The 16,191-nt window shown below is 44.0% G+C and overlaps 3 protein-coding genes across 3 annotated transcripts; 2 read left to right on the plus strand and 1 right to left on the minus strand.

Annotated features, from left to right (window-relative positions):
* Window positions 1-1,128: 1,128 nt before the first annotated feature.
* On the plus strand, window positions 1,129-5,829 carry LOC310817424 (kelch-like protein 11). The gene is made up of 2 exons (XM_083688004.1): window positions 1,129-1,690; window positions 2,131-5,829. The coding sequence occupies exons 1-2, from the start codon at window positions 1,131-1,133 to the stop codon at window positions 3,713-3,715; spliced, it is 2,145 nt and encodes a 714-aa protein (XP_083544130.1). The 5' UTR covers window positions 1,129-1,130; the 3' UTR covers window positions 3,716-5,829.
* A 228-nt stretch (window positions 5,830-6,057) lies between these two features.
* Window positions 6,058-9,070, minus strand: LOC310817562 (kelch-like protein 10; the record flags this gene model as incomplete). Its single annotated transcript, XM_083688198.1, has 5 exons — window positions 6,058-6,423; window positions 7,034-7,183; window positions 7,372-7,980; window positions 8,216-8,705; window positions 8,937-9,070. 5 exons carry the CDS (start codon window positions 9,068-9,070, stop codon window positions 6,058-6,060), a joined length of 1,749 nt encoding a protein of 582 aa, XP_083544324.1.
* A 526-nt stretch (window positions 9,071-9,596) lies between these two features.
* Window positions 9,597-15,268, plus strand: LOC310816805 (7-methylguanosine phosphate-specific 5'-nucleotidase-like). The gene is made up of 10 exons (XM_083687110.1): window positions 9,597-9,670; window positions 10,472-10,546; window positions 11,631-11,729; window positions 12,027-12,096; window positions 12,223-12,269; window positions 12,553-12,638; window positions 13,393-13,482; window positions 13,778-13,940; window positions 14,405-14,605; window positions 15,017-15,268. The coding sequence occupies exons 1-10, from the start codon at window positions 9,668-9,670 to the stop codon at window positions 15,140-15,142; spliced, it is 960 nt and encodes a 319-aa protein (XP_083543236.1). The 5' UTR covers window positions 9,597-9,667; the 3' UTR covers window positions 15,143-15,268.
* The last annotated feature ends 923 nt before the right edge of the window (window positions 15,269-16,191 follow it).

The raw sequence follows: 16,191 nt of genomic DNA on the forward strand, positions 1-16,191 counted from the left end.
TACCTCGGCGCAACTAGTGCAGTGTAGCCAGTAGTTGTCTTCTGATCATGGTCGGGGGAGGGACAGGTTGGGACAGCGACAGCTTCTGGGCTCTGACCAATGGTATATATAATTGGTTGGGACAAGGACAGACAGGGACCACTGGTATATATCATTGGTTGGGACAGGGACAGGCTGAGACCACTGGTATGTATCATTGGTTGGGACAAGGACAGACTGGGACCACTGGTATATATCATTGGTTGTGACAGGGACAGGCTGAGACCACTGGTATGTATCATTGGTTGGGACAAGGACAGACTGGGACCACTGGTATATATCATTGGTTGGGACAGGCTGAGACCACTGGTATATATCATTGGTTGGGACAAGGACAGACTGGGACCACTGGTATATATCATTGGTTGGGACAGGGACAGGCTGAGACCACTGATATATATCATTGGTTGGGACAAGGACAGACTGGGATCACTGGTGTATATATCATTGGTTGAGGCAGGGACAACTGGTATATATCATTGGTTGGGACAGGGACAGGCTGGGACCACTGGTATATATAATCGGTTGGGACAGCCACAGCCTCTGGGGCAATAAAGCCAGGAGTTGGTCTCGAAGGCATTCACATGCAAACACTACAAGGCACCTTGTATTTACCTGCTGTAGCAAATCAAACTATGGCGCTGGTATCCACACATTGTCCAATCGGCTTGTGGCCCCAAATTGGACCTCATCTCCTTCCATGTTGGAAAATGTGTCTGCTGCATGTTGCTATAACCGGGATATGGATGTACAAAGTATGGCATGAGAGTGAAGGTATATGGTCTAGACTCTAGAGTGAAGGTATGGTTATTCATAGACATTTGGTTGAAGAGTGAATATATATTTAATTCCGAACTAGCTGAAGTCGACTATACAGGTTTTTGCACTAATTGCACTCCTAATAATTCGAATTAATTACCTAAATGTAAATACCATACTTAAATACCTGTCTTGAATGCCTATAGCCAATTCAATCTATCTACAATATCACTGTAGGCTAATTGGTGGAGCACCGTTTCCTCATTCTGAACGCACCCCTCATTTGGTGGTGCAACGTCACAACTCCGACTGAGCGCTGTCATCAACTACGCATGTCCATATTGGAGTGTTTGTTTACTTGTGTTGTATGCGACTGCTTACCAAAGCTAATAAGTAACATTATTTTGAAATTGAAACCAACTTCTGCCGACATGGCAGCCGCAGCACCAAACCCGGAGGAGGCGAACCGAGGCGGTGGCAGTGGAACCAGCACACCCAGTGCCCTAGCTGGGGACGGAGAGTCGGAGGAGGCCGAGGAGTTTACATCTTCAACCCACTGCTCGGAGCTGTCTCGTCGGCAGAACGAGCAGAGGAAGACCGGGTTGTTCTGCGACGTTACCTTGGCCTTCAGCAGCGGGACAGCTAGCGAGAGAGTACAAAGTTGTGAGTTCTCTGCCCACCGTTCGGTTCTGGCCGCGGCTACGGACTATTTCACACCGCTTCTGGGAGGCCAGTTTTCCGAGTCTCAGTCCGGGCGGGTGGACATGAAAGAATGGAGTTCTGAAACAGGGCCCGATCCAGAGACAGTGGAAAGCGTTATACAGTTCATGTACACTGGGGAAATACGAGTCAGCACTGCCAATGTTCACGAAGTACTGGAACTTGCTGACAGGTAACCTAATTGTCATTATGCTGCGGCACAATTCGAACCTTGAAACAGCAGCATAAACTGAACGCCATTTATTTATTATCTCTATCCATCATTGTCTGCATTGCATACGTAGCCTGAATAACATGCACCATTTCATTATTAATAATGTTTGATTTTATTTGTGAGCGACCTCTCATATAAGGATATTTATAAACTGAATAAACCCGGAAGACGTTTCAACATGCCCAACCCACTCTGTAATGTACGTTGCTTCCATGGACTGATCGGGATTTTAAGAGATTGAATGCTGCCCTGTTTTTCTAAATTATAATATAATTTGAAATATAGACCATTCAACCACCACTGGGTCAAACTGGAACGTCACGCATAGCCTTTTGTTATTCTGGGTATTAGCTGTGTCCTGTGATTGTGTGATGTTTCAGTGTTGTTCACTGTTTCAGGTTCCTACTCGTGCAACTGAAGGACTTCTGTGGTGAGTTCCTGAAGAAGAAGCTGAGCCTGACCAACTGTGTAGCGGTGCACAGCCTGGCTCACATGTACACCCTGGACCAGCTGGCCCTGCGCGCTGCCGACATGATCAGACGTAACTTTCACAAGGTCATCCAGGACGAGGAGTTCTACACGCTCCCTTTTCACCTGGTGAGGGACTGGCTGTCCGACGGTGAGATCACTGTGGACTCTGAAGAGGTGCTCTTCGACGCTATCGTTAAATGGGTCCAGCGAAACAGCGAGGAGAGAGAGAAGTACTTTGAGGAGCTGTTCCGGCTCCTCAGGCTGCCCCAGATCATGCCCACCTACCTGACGCGGGTGGTCAAGAAGGAGCCCCTGGTGATCAACAACGCTGCCTGCCTGCAGCTGGTGTCTGAGGCGGTTGAGGGCCACGCCATTCGCTTTGAGAACCTCAAGTCCGCTGACCTGGAGTTCTGGGCTTCCTACATGGCGGCCTTCCAGCCCCGCTTTGGACAGAACATGGACGTGATCATGGTGGTGGGCGGGGTGTCGGAGGGGGGCGACTACCTGAGCGAGTGTGTCGGTTACTTTGTGTATGAGGACCGCTGGGTCAACCTGCCGCATATCCACAACCACCTGGACGGCCACGCCATCGCGGCCACAGACTCCCACGTCTATGTGGCGGGCTCCATGGAGCCCGGCTTCGCGAAGACAGTGGAGCGCTACAACCCCAACCGCAACACCTGGGAGCAGGTGAGCAACCTGACCACGCGCAAGCACTCCTTCGGCCTCACCTGCATCAAGAACATCCTCTACAGCGTCGGCGGCCACGGCAACTTCAGCCCGGGCTTCAAGGACGTGAGCGTGTACGAAGCGGAGCAGGACAAGTGGCACAACTTGGAGTCGGCGCCGAAGATCCTGCGCGACGTGAAGGCGGTGAGCGTGGAAGACCGTTACATGTACGTGACGGCCCGCACGCCCGTGGACACGGACAACGAGGACGGGCTGAAGACGGTCACCACGCGCTACGACACAGAGAGCCGCCAGTGGCAAGAAGTGGACTCCCTACCGCTGATCGACAATTACTGTCTCTTCCAGATGGCCGTGGCACCCACCAACTTCTACCACACCGCCTCCTGCTGCCCCAAAAGCTACCCGGTGCAGGACGAGGAGGCGCGGCAGAAGATCAGCGCCCGCATCTCCGACGACATCCTGGAGAGCCTGCCGCCGGAGGTGACCAGCATCGAGGGCGCCGCCATCTGCTACCTGGGCGAGGACGTCTTCATCATCGGCGGCTGGAAGAACAGCGACGACGTGGACAAGCAGTACCGTAAGGAGGCGTACCGCTACTGCGCCGAGAGGAAGCGTTGGATGCTGCTGCCGCCCATGCCCCAGCCACGCTGCCGCGCCACCGCCTGCCACGTGCGCATCCCTTACCGCTTCCTCTACGGCTGCCAGCGCTACCCCATGCCTCAGAACCTGGCGCGGCAGCGGGACCGCATGCAACAGATGCAGCAGCTGCACCGTCGCACACTCACCCTGCGCAGGCAGCTGCAGTCACAGATCGAGTGCTGAGTTATACTCCCATCGTCTCTGGGCAGCATTTGGCGTTCATTGCTAGCACTGTCCTGCTGAATATTCGGTTTGTTCATTTTGCTTCATATAAAGTCTTACAATTGTGTCGGTGAGGGATTGAACTGGCTCAGGTTTAAAAGAGAGGGAGTGGGAGATGAGACAATGTGTATTTAATTATGTATAGACCAGACAATGGTACATCTTGTAAAAAAAAGAAGACATATTTATGTAATTTAACCATGTATCCTTTCCAGAATGATACAATTTGCTTTTGGCCTTACTTAGAATTTGCCTTATCTTAAGCCTCTGTCAGTACATGGAGTTGCAGAATCTAGATTTTCCAAATTGAGTTTATAAATAACATAAACTGACATTCCATTTGCCACTATGATGGCCTCCATGACCACCTTTATGCAGTTGAGAAGAACATGCCGGTGGTGTATGTAGTCATTGTAGCTTTAGCCCAGACAACAGATGAGGTGAAAATGTGCTTAAGACAATGAGCTAAGATTTAGCCCAGTCTTAATCTACATTTCTTACACTGTAGAGAACAAAGCTTTGTTATGACTCCCTTCTCTTGCTTCATCTCTTTGTTTTGCACTATTTACATCTCATAATGTTTCGTATGATAATATGTCTAATTGAATGTGAATGTTGAAAAGGGATTAATAACACATCAAATATTTGTTTGTTGTTTCAATCTGCACTATAGAGAAGAGGAGAGAACTAAAAAGCACTCAATTTGAAAATTTCTCTCCTTTTTCCTCTGTAACGTGCACTCATATTTACAGTAATTTCATATGAATATGTTCTTATGAATCAATGGATCCACCCTGTCAGGCATAACATTCCTATATTGTAACATTCTCAATCTAACTTGACAACTCTTGAATAGGCATACATTTGCTTTGCTTGTGAACCGAACTGGCCAGTTTAGCTTACATTCCAGCATAAGGCCCGCAAAGCATAATCCTCAAAACATTTTTGTGCACAAATAGAATTGTATCCCCACTTAATTAGAATTTCATGAATTCCTCATTCAGTTATAACTATATGGCCCCACTATCTCAGGGGAAGGCACATCACAGCTCCTGGAGTAACACCCAGCCTAGTCCTAAGTCTGTATGTTCTTTACACTACTCTTTTGACTACCGCTGCACCCAGATGGTTGCCATGACAACGACAGGGTTGGCCAATACAGTAGATCTGGAACCAGATCTATGGTATGAAACATACCATACCCTACTAAATGTACAGGAATTTTCATGACACATATTAGAAACTGTCCTATGCTGGTATTCAATGAGCAGTTCTTTCCATTCAACTCAAACTCAAGCCACAGTGTTTTGTTTTCTCATTTCTTACAGTTGTGATGAAACCTTTATTAGCATTCCATTTGTGTGCTTACCACCTATCTTTGCTTTGGTATTGTGTGCAGAGAAGATTTTTCTGGTAGCTTTGTAACTTGTATGTTCCGGAAATGGTGTTTAACATTGATTCGGTCACTCTGAAAAAACTCTAAACTCTGGTCTAAACTCAATCAGTGCTTTGTGACAATGTTCAGTTAATTTTGTGTATTTCCTGTGCTTATTGAGGTATACTGTGGCTGTGTATCTTGTGAGATTTATTAAGCTCTGTAAAACCATTGTCACCGGTTGTCTGGTGCAATGCGATACATTCCTCAACACCATTTTGATTACAGTACCTCACAATCATTTTGATGTAAATAAGTTAACAATGCTGTTGATTCAGATCATACTGTCCATGTGAAACCATGCACATCTTGAATAGTTGCTTAGATTTGAGTGAACCAGAAGGGGGTAAACATCTGTACTGATTGTTATGATGCTTTGATTCAATACTGGAATTTCATTGTCTTGGTGAGTTGGTTACCAAGTCCAAAGCAGTCAATCCTTCTTTATTGATATAATAGTTGTTCCTCTCACATAAATACAGAGAGAGGATTTGTGTCTACTGTAGATATTCATTCCCATTGCATTCACTCTTGTACAGTAGGCCTAGTTTGAAAGTGTAAAGACATTTTGATTTCTGTGTATTTGCTGTAAAGCACAACAAACTCTGAGTATACAATCATTTGCAATAAAAATATATTTCATGACTATAACTATACCTGATGTCATCTGTAAAAACAAACCGTGTGATGCATGATATTCTACAACCCAAATCTGATGTTTTACATCAAAACCATTTAATAAGTATTATATCCTGAGCGTCATGTGGCTAAAATTAGTTAAATCTTTGTTTTTTTTCCAAATCCAAAAGTTATTATCAAGAGAATGTACTTTTGAAGGAGACCTAGGAGGAAGGTACATTAGGGTTGGTCATGCAGACAGTTTGCAGCTGAGGGCTGTCTTCACTCCTTCTGGGTGAGACAGTGGGGTGTCGCGGGGGACAGCGTACTGTGCCACGTTGGGCAGGTCGTGCACCACACAGCAGCTGAGGGCACTTCGGAATGTCGCCATGTCGTGGGCGTCATACCACTCATCTGCCTTTTCGTCATAGCACTCCACGTTGGTGGTGGTGCTCAAACCGTTGAAACCCCCCACCACGAAGAGCAGGTCGTCCACCACCTCCATGCCAAAGTTGCTGCGTGGGTTGAACATAGTGGGCAAGGTCCGCCAGCTGTTGATCAGGGGGTTGTAGACCTCGGCAGTCTTCAGTCGGTTGGCACCGTCAAAACCACCAACCTATAAGAGGAAACACTAAGCTGGTTGGTTGGTTGGGTATGAAAGCAAATTTTAGCAAAATAGTTAATTAACCATGTGAGTGACGCCAAATTAATTTAATTTGTTTTAAAACAAATGATAACTATTAGTCAAATAATTAACAGCATGATATAATAAATCTTAATTCACCCAACATCTCTTTAAATGTTAAAAAGGTCAGTAAATGCATTGTACATAGCGACAATGAATGATAAAATGTAATGCCTGACTAAAGAAAGCCTCTCCTTCCAAATGTAACTGACTTTTACAATATTGAGGTGATTGTCTTATAAATGCATCCATCTGTTCAAGAGGTAGAGTTTTCCACTGCAATCGGTGAAGAACCATGCGCCATCCTCACCAAGGTCATCATCTCAATGCTTCAAGTGCATTTTCTATTGTCCCTTTTTAAAATTTTGAATTAAGCTTTCCCTGTGACATCTGGGAATGACTGATGTACTTTGATTATAGGGACCAAACCATAAATCACATTCCAAGGGTGGCCCTTTCTTAAAGGGACAGTAGCCAGGGTATTAAACACATGTACTGCTCTGACTTGACCCAACTGGTGTTGAATGTAGGCCTTACTTACCGCATAGAGCTGGTTGTGGAAAGCAATGACACCGACACCACTGCGTCGACTTCTCATGGGAGCAATCAGGGTCCACTGGTTGGTCTTTGGACAGTAGCTCTCTGCGTTGAACAAGCACTCGTTCCCACTGAAGCCTCCACAGATGTAGACCTGAATGCCAGATAAGCCCAGATGATTCACACCCCTACTTATCTACATGAGTGTACCTTTGTCCTTAGCATGTTTCTTAGGAACAGGTGATTCAACTTGAATGGTCACACAGCTTAAGACTTGTAGAATTAGTTTTCAGTATAATAAGGCATGTACTTATGTGTCTCAGCCTTTAGCTCTTGCCTAACCTTGTCATAAAGTGTGGCAGCACTGGAGTCACTCCTCTTCTCGTGCATTGAAGCTATGAGGGTCCACTGGTTTGTCTCTGGCTCATAGCGCTCTGCAGTGTTGAGGCGCCCATAGCCATCAAAGCCACCTACGGCGTAAATGTGGCCATCCAGCACTGTCACACTGACATAGCATCGCCGTGAGTGCATGGGCGCCACCTGGTGCCAGGTACGTGTGATGGGGTTGAACTTGCGTACGTTGTTGAAGTAGTCTACATTGTCAAAACCGCCAATGCAGTAGACAAAGCCATTGAGGTACGCAGCACCATGGTAAGCCCGGGGGCCCTCCTCCTGTGCCACCTTAACCCAACGGTCGGCCCTCGTGTCATACGCCTCGATGGCATTGGTTGGGCTGCCTTCACTCCAGCCCCCAATAGCCAATAGGATGGTGCAGGGCAGACGAGGGCGGGACAGTGGGTTATTGAAGTTGGAGGGCCCATTCATGTTGAGTTCGTACAAGGCCTTCAGGGCTTTGAGGATGATGGGTTTACACTCATGGCTATCCTTCACCAGTGAGTTGGTCTTCACTTTGTTAATGAAGTAGTCTGGGTTCATCAAGGCCATTCGCACCTAGTCAGATAGACACAGAAAGGTTTATTACAAAACGGTTTCTGTGGAACACTTGTCAAAGTGATCCAGATAGCCTCGAAGATTTGTCTTACATCATGCTCTTGTATTTGTGGTCTCTCTGACCAGTAATACCCAACAATTGTACAGGAACAAGAGGTTGACGATCTTTGATCTATCACTACAAGCTTGTATCACCTAGATATGACCGTGACCGTTTGACTAAGAAGACCATCACCTTGGGCAACAGCACAGCGATTGAGTGCTTGCGTCTGGAAGGAGCATGGTTGATCCACCGAAGGATGGCCTCAAACACAACGTCCTCCTGTCTCACATTCAGGTTGTCCTTCTCAATGAAGTCGCAGAGCTGGGCCAATGACAGCTCCAGGAACTCCTGAGAGGCGCCAATGATCTCTTCAAAGTGATGAAGGATGAAGAAAAATGCCTTTCGCCGCAGCTCGGTGCAAGAGTAGAATTCTGCAAACTTGCAGATGCCGATGCAGTTCTCCAGACACAGCTGGCTCTCTAGGAAGTCACAGCAAGCCTGCACAATACCCAGGATGCAGAACTGGTCAGCTGCTTCCAGGAGCAGCTCTACATTGTCTGCTGTGACTGGGAGAGATCGTGTGTAGGCGTACTCAATGATAATCTCCATCATCTCTGGGGAGATACCAGGGATTGTGTACACATGCTTCTCTGAGTTGTTCCAGACGCTGGTGAACAGAGCACTGTGTGGAGAGGAAAATATACAAACAACTAATTGAGTGCTGAATAGTTAGTGCTTTCTCTTCTATGGTTAGGCTAAATGGTTTCATGGAAAAATTCTAGGGAATTAGACAACTAGTCACTGATCCTCATATATATTAAATAGAATTAAATGTACATGTGTTATCAGGAAGTAATTACTAGGCCTACTCATTATCAACATGATTAATGATGAATTATCATGTAGGCCTTACCGGAAATACGAGCTGCATCCACATAGGATATTTTTGTGGGCGCTAAACACAACTCCCTCGACTTTGATGACCACATCACAGAGTTTCCCTTCCAAGCGTAGCTCATTTAAAATGTTGCAGGGCATGGCACTCATAGTCTTGTCCATGTTGCACTTTTGAAATTCAAGTTGAAGATTTGGTAGACTCCTCCAATATGTGCTCATCAGACAATTTGTTGTTTGTGAAATGTTTGATATGATAGAGACAAGTCTGTTGAGTTCCAGTTCTAGAGTTTCTATGTATTTATACATCACAATGGCATGTCCAATTCTCTGTGGATGCAAAGCAGTCATAGATTTACCATGGAAACATGCATGGACAGAGAGAGATGTCTTACACATAGAAAGAGTTTTTTAAAATAAATTATTTCTATAGAGCTATATTTTTTTCAGTTTTTTTTTTGCCAAATACAGTTATTCAACAGTACACCATTTGCATCATATAGGAACAAAAAGTGCCCCCGGAACCACAGACTTCAGTTATTTTTTGCTCAAGTAGGAGTGTTGCAAGTGCAACAATGTTCCCCTGTTAAATGTAAACATTGGCTACCAAGCTGTTGCTAACAACATCTAATTGGCACGTCTACTGCAAGATAGATACATCATCGTTATCTATCGCAGCCTTTCTTTCATGTCTTGCAGAGGCATATCTATTCTCTATTTTAGCCACTTGTTTCTCTTATACGCCTAAAAATGGTGAGTGTTTTGCTAGCTTTTAGCCTTTCCTGACAGCTAGGGATACATATTTCTATTCATTCATTGGTCTTAATCTGCCAGCTGAATTAGTCAGGAGTTTGGCATCCATGCAGTCAAATGAATACATAGCTAGCTATTGTGATTCTATTGCTGGCCAACCCTATTGTTACAATAAAAGACAGGGGAAATGATAGGTTTCACTCATTTAGCTTACCCAGAGAGAAACCGATCTATTTCTATGGAGAAACATCTTGCTTAGCTAGTTAGCTTTTCAGCAATACAGTCTTAGCATGCAATGTTGGTTAGCTAGCTACGGTTGTTTATGTACCAGATTATTTCGAATTTGAATGAACACAACGCAATAATGCCGCAATGTATTTCAGATATAAATAATCTCAACACATTTAACTTGATATGGTCATATTTCACACCTTCAGGCAATTGGTCCAGGGGCACACTAGCTACTATTCCAGGGGCACACTAACCGCCGAATACAATTCCCTATTTAAACCTACATGTTAAATCACAGCTATTCTCCAAATGTACACACACATACACACACACACACACACACACACAAATGTATGTCTCAAGGACTTGGTGGTCAAAGCATTCTGCTCTGTTGTCTTACTATCCTAGTTTATTCACAATTTACAGGATAATGAACTATATATATATACTGAAGTATATCCTAAGAATTCTGTTTTTCCTCTGCTGTGCAACTTCAGGAACTGGGTGCTATAGGTCTTTCTCCTTCGCTGGTAATCCAAGTTAATCTTCTCTCCCCGGTTCTATACCCAGATATACCACATCCCCTGGATATATATGCCGGTGCGGACTGCCCTAGCAATCTGGCACCAGCTGACAAAGTATGAGGTCAGATGGCTTTCTGTTCTGTCGAATCCTCCCAACCTCGTCTACTGATTTCTCCATGCCTTCCTTTAGAGTTAATTAATCCAAATCCACCTGATCTGATATACAATAGCTGCATGTCCTTGTCTGTCTTTTGGTGTCAGTCTTTGTCCTTTCAAGGAATTAAGAATATGCATATTATTAGTGATTAACAATATGTTTTGAAAGGGGGCAATTAGTCAAGCCAACAAGGGGTCAATTAAATTGATAAATCCGATGAAGCTACCCAGATTTGGAAGAACTGTATTACCCTCTCTCCTATATAAGTAATGGTGTTTTAGTGCTTTGTCTTGGTACAGTAGGAAATCCCTCCTAATAAAAGAAGAATGTTCTGTAAACCTAGTCGACTACAGAAAGGGTTCTGTCGTTGATAAATGAATTAGGGCAATCAACTCTGCATGTAGTTTAGAATGATGCATGAGTAACTTGGGTTTAGAGTGATGGTGGATGTAACAACTAACAACCGAACTAACCACAGTGTGTTATTTGCCTTGGACCAGACTGATCATTTGGTTCTCAGTTTGGTGCAAGGCTTAGCTTTGTCCTAGGTTGGTCCTTTGCACCCCCTGCAGTTAAATAGCAATAGTGCATGCTTGGGATATTCAGGCTGTAAAAATGTTTGTGATGTGATGGTGTGAGAACAGGATATGGTTCTTGAAACATTGCAATTCAGAATGGTCTAGTACCCTCTGCGTTGGGATATGAAAATATTTCCACCCTCCTTAGAAATATTTAGCCTCACTAATTGATTCTGTTCATTAGAATTTAAGTACAGCAACTTATATTATCACCCACACCACAAAGCCTTTATCAAGATGCAACTTTATTGATATGAATGTCATTGATAACGTTTTGTGAAGCTTCATTACAGTAGGCTAATATTTTGTACATCTTTTGTGTGTAAAGCCTTACATCATAGCCTACTTACTCTAGACCAGACAACCCTTTCCTTGACCTCCTTCCATCCCCCACCCCTACCTGAGACTCTCGCTGTTTATGTGGAGGTCTGTCTGTTTCTGAAGGTGACCCTGTGCTCTTCCCTTTACAGATCCCAGAGCTGGCAAAGTCCTCAGTGCTGATGAGGGACCGAAGAAGAGTGGAGGAGACCATCCAGGCCATGCAACGTGCCGGGCCTGGCACCCTTCAGGTAATTGCCATAACCGCCATGACTCTGAATATGAATCATATTGAATGTACCACATTTTCGAGGGTTCTGTTTAAGGTACAGAGTAAAACAACATAGTTTATGACCAATACAAGGGGATAGGGCAAGTTAACAGTCACTGAAACAATGGGTATTGGGTATGCGGTGCAGTAATCATAGCTAGTATTCATTAGGAGAATTATGTTCTCCCCTCCAAAATAGCATTTTATTAGCCCAAATTGGACCATATTGTGTGTAATACCTGAAGCAAGGATTCTGAACAAAGCACTGTCCCTACAGGTGATCTCTGACTTTGACATGACCCTCACCAGATTCGCCCACAACGGGACGAGATGCCCCACCACTCATAGTGAGTACACAGGTCACAGTCATCAAGGCTTGGGTCAGAGTCACAACATTAAAGGACCAACAAAGGTTATCATTATTCAAAATTACACTGACTATTGTCCTATAAAGCTGTCCTTCCAATTTACAGATATTCTGAATAACAACCTTCTCATCAATGACGACTGTAAGAAGAAGGTGAGTACAGTCACTCAATCTCAAAAGGACTAGAATGAAGTGCTTATTCTGGTTTGAGTATCTAGCACACTAATGACACAGGAAGAGTATGGTGGGGTATATCTACTGTTGTTCTCAGTCATCTCTTTTGCAAGGGAGCCCTTGCAGAGATTATCAATCTCAATAGGACCTATTAATGCATAGAGTTTGTGTGTCTGTCTGTGTGTGTGTCTGTGTGTCTGACTGACTGACTGTCTCACAGTCTCACACACTCCTTTCACTATCTCCTATTTTCTCTCTGTAGATGAGGGAGCTGTTGAACACGTACTACCCCATAGAGATTGACGCAGGCCGTACCGTCGAGGAGAAGCTACCCTTAATGGTTGAATGGTGAGTGGCTGGCAGACTGGCAGTGCCAACTTGGTAGTACTCCTTTTTCTCCTGCTTGAATGAGCAAATGTGTTTGTTATTACTAGTAGTACCTGTTATCCAACCGCAGTAGCCCCTGTTTGGTCCTCACATCATGCATCTTGGTAGAAAGTAACAAGGAACACTTAGAGCATGCAGTTCTAATGTGTTTAAAGCTCATTAAATACTTGTTATAAGCATGTTTGAATGCATTATAATGTATTATGTCATCTTATAATGATCCTGAGCTATTATCCATCAATAATATGAAAGTTACATTTACCATTTACCATACATTTACAGTTTGTTAGGATGAATTTTAGTTGGTGGCAAACTATTTAACGACTCTCTTGTAATACTAACCAGGTGTGGAACATAGCCTAAAGGTTCCCCAACCTCCAGACTTACTGGCACCATGCTATATAAGGTATGGGGGGGGGGGCTTACAGAGAGTTGTTGTCTTTCTGTATAAATAGGAGCGAAACCCCCATTTCGTTGCTCTCTGATGGGAAATATACATTGACCATGTATCTTCCATTGTGAGCCCAGATCGATCTGAATTAAACCGTCTTGATTCAACTTCGTTGCTCTCATGTGGAAATATGCACTGACCATGTATTTTCAACGTCCGAAAATCATCATTACACAGTTATATATAAGTTACAATATATATTCTCTCTGCTTAGGTGGCACATACACAGCTTTGTAGTTTAGTATCCTATGCTTGTCTCTACAGGTGGACCAAAGTCCATGAGTTGCTGATCCACCAGAAGATCAGGAGGGACTTACTAGCCCAGGCAGTGAAGGAGTCCAGCGCCATCCTCAGGTCAGATCACTACAGAACCTGCCTACAAAGAATGGTCAGCCTTAAGAGCGGAATATATATATGTTTTTACCTGAAATATTTCAAAATATTCAATATTTAATCTGCCACTATCGTGATATGTGACGAATGATACCTGATGATATGATACTACAAAACCCATTCCCTTGAATTAGTGTGGGATGACATTGTACTAGTGTAAGCTGTCATGATGGTGTGCCATTATACATCTAATGCTATGGTTTTGAATTCAGTGAGTAACCCTACCCCAATCTACTTACGTTGTCCTTGTCTTTAGGGAGGGCTACAAGGTGTTCTTCGACAGGCTGCAGGATCAGCAGGTTCCTCTGTTGATCTTCTCTGCTGGGGTAGGGGACATCCTGGAGGAGGTGATTAGACAGAACCAGGTCTTCCACCCAAACGTTCACGTCATCTCCAACTATATGGACTTCGACCAGAGTGTGAGTTGGCTTCCCAATGGCTAAATCCTAGACCTAGCCCCATGTACAATATTCACATTCTCTTGTATGTTCCTTTACAGATTAGAATTCCATGGGGCTGGTTTCCCGGACCCAGATTAAGCCTAGTCATGGACTAAAGACCAAAGTTCAATGGAGAATCTCTATTGAAAGTGTTCTCCAGTCCAGTAATAGGCTTTTTCTGTGTCCATGAAAAAACTGCTATCATAGACCAGCTTGACTGTGTGTAACCAACATTGTTCTACCAATACATTACCTGCATTTAAGGACAAGAGATTCATATTTGTACATTTATTTAGACAGGCAGAAGGAGAAGAAATAGGTGTAGAGGGAGCTGTACAGAGATGTTGGACCCAGGAATCAAACCTGGGATGGCATGGGCATGGTTCATGGTTTTGCTTGTATTTCAGTTGGAGCCTCTCTCTGCCACCCCTGTCTTCCCCCAGGGTTTACTGAGGGCGTTTAAAGGCCAGCTGATACACACATTCAACAAGCGGGAGGGCGCTCTGATCCACGCGGCCCACTTCAGGGAGCTGCAGGACCGGCCCAACGTGCTGCTGCTGGGGGACTCTCTGGGAGACCTGACCATGGCTGACGGGGTGGCCCACACAGACCACATCCTCACTATCGGCTTCCTCAACGACCAGGTGAGAAACCAGTGGAAATGAGTAACTAAAGGTATCTTTGTATTTATTCTAATGACTGTGACAGTAAAGCTGGAAGGTGATGTGAGTTATTGAAGAGAAAAAATAATAATGAACCTCAAGTTTGAAAGCACACTTGGGTTTATGCTCTCCATGTCATCATATATGTGTGTCATCATATTTGTGTGTCCGCATGTGTGTGTAATTGCAAATTTTACACACAATATACATACAATATACACACAATATACATACATATTTTAAAGTGGACATTGCGCTTAGTTGTAGTTTGTGAAACCGTATGTTGAATCTGGTGTGAGTTGCTCACCTGTATTCAATGCAGCAATGGATATTAGATGGTTTTAGCCCCTATATTGTGAGATGGATATTGATAGTTATCTGCTTTTTCATCAGGTAGAGGAGAGGAAAGAGTCCTACGTCAACTCTTACGACATTGTCGTTATGAAGGACGAGACCATGGACGTTCCCAATGCTGTCCTTGACTACATCACCACGGACAGGAAGGAAGTGGTGTCATAGTGGGCCAAAGCTGGGTTGGGTCACTTTCTGTTTGCATGGGCGTCAGGCAACCCCACGATGATGGACTCCCATCACAGAGAAGATGTGAACAATTCCTCACGCACAGATGCCTGCTGGATCACCATTGCAACCCATAGGTACCTCAAAAACAAATTCAAGACTGATTTTAGAGATTTTGAAACCCCTTGTTCCATGTATGTGGTCGATCGGTGCTACAAATCATCTCAAACCCTGTTTGAGGAGAACTATGTAATGTACAGTATGTTTGGGCAGTGTCTCAAAAGACTGACTGCGTCTTCAATGGGGATAAGAACACCCCTCACACACTCAAGATGCAACAGAAAAACCTCAGACGTCTAGTCTATGTCACATCGATATAACCTCATACGGCTGCCATTTTTCTAAACAGTGAAGACACTGCCAGGTTTAGTATGTATTCACAGAGGTGCTCCGTTTCTTCTTCCATTTGGATATACAGTACCAGTCAAAAGTTTGGACACACCTTGCCAAGAGTGCTTTGAAGAATCTAAAATATAAACCATATTCTGGTTTGTTTAACACTTTTTTGTTTACTACATCATTCCATATGTGTTCCTTCATAGTTATGTCTTCAATATTAATCTACAATGTAGAAAATAATAAAAATAAAGAAAAACCATTGAATGTGAAGGTGTGTGCAAACCTTTGACTGGTACTGTATATATATTTTTAATTGGACGGTTAACTTCAAATCCTTGTTTCATTCTAAGGGAATGTGATTAAGCCAAATCATGTCTTTAACTAGTGGTGCAGTCAAGGAGATACCCAAGTATATGCTATATATCCACCTTCGTTTTGGTGGATTTTGCGTATGCCCACCTGCATATCATCAGTGATACGTAGCAATGATGTATTTGATTGCGCAATATGAAATGCAATATGCAACACTCCTTTGCACGTTTAGTGCTTTTAATAAACAGTAGGCCTACAGTATAGCTTATTAATGATTCGTGTTGAGTTTTTAAAGTGGAGAAATGATTGGTTTGATGGAAGGTTTCAGTTAATTCTCT

Source organism: Argentina silus (genome assembly GCF_951799395.1).
Source record: "Argentina silus genome assembly, chromosome: 16".
Taxonomy (NCBI): Eukaryota; Metazoa; Chordata; class Actinopteri; order Argentiniformes; family Argentinidae; genus Argentina; species Argentina silus.

Bases quoted from the DNA above. Each gene is read 5' to 3' on its own strand.
- LOC310817424 (XM_083688004.1), top strand. From the start codon at position 1,131: ATGTCCATATTGGAGTGTTTGTTTACTTGTGTTGTATGCGACTGCTTA. The intron at 1,691-2,130 runs GTAACCTAATTG...TCACTGTTTCAG, and splicing joins GTACTGGAACTTGCTGACAG to GTTCCTACTCGTGCAACTGA.
- LOC310816805 (XM_083687110.1), top strand. The intron at 12,097-12,222 runs GTGAGTACACAG...TCCAATTTACAG, and splicing joins GAGATGCCCCACCACTCATA to ATATTCTGAATAACAACCTT. The intron at 13,483-13,777 runs GTCAGATCACTA...CCTTGTCTTTAG, and splicing joins GAGTCCAGCGCCATCCTCAG to GGAGGGCTACAAGGTGTTCT.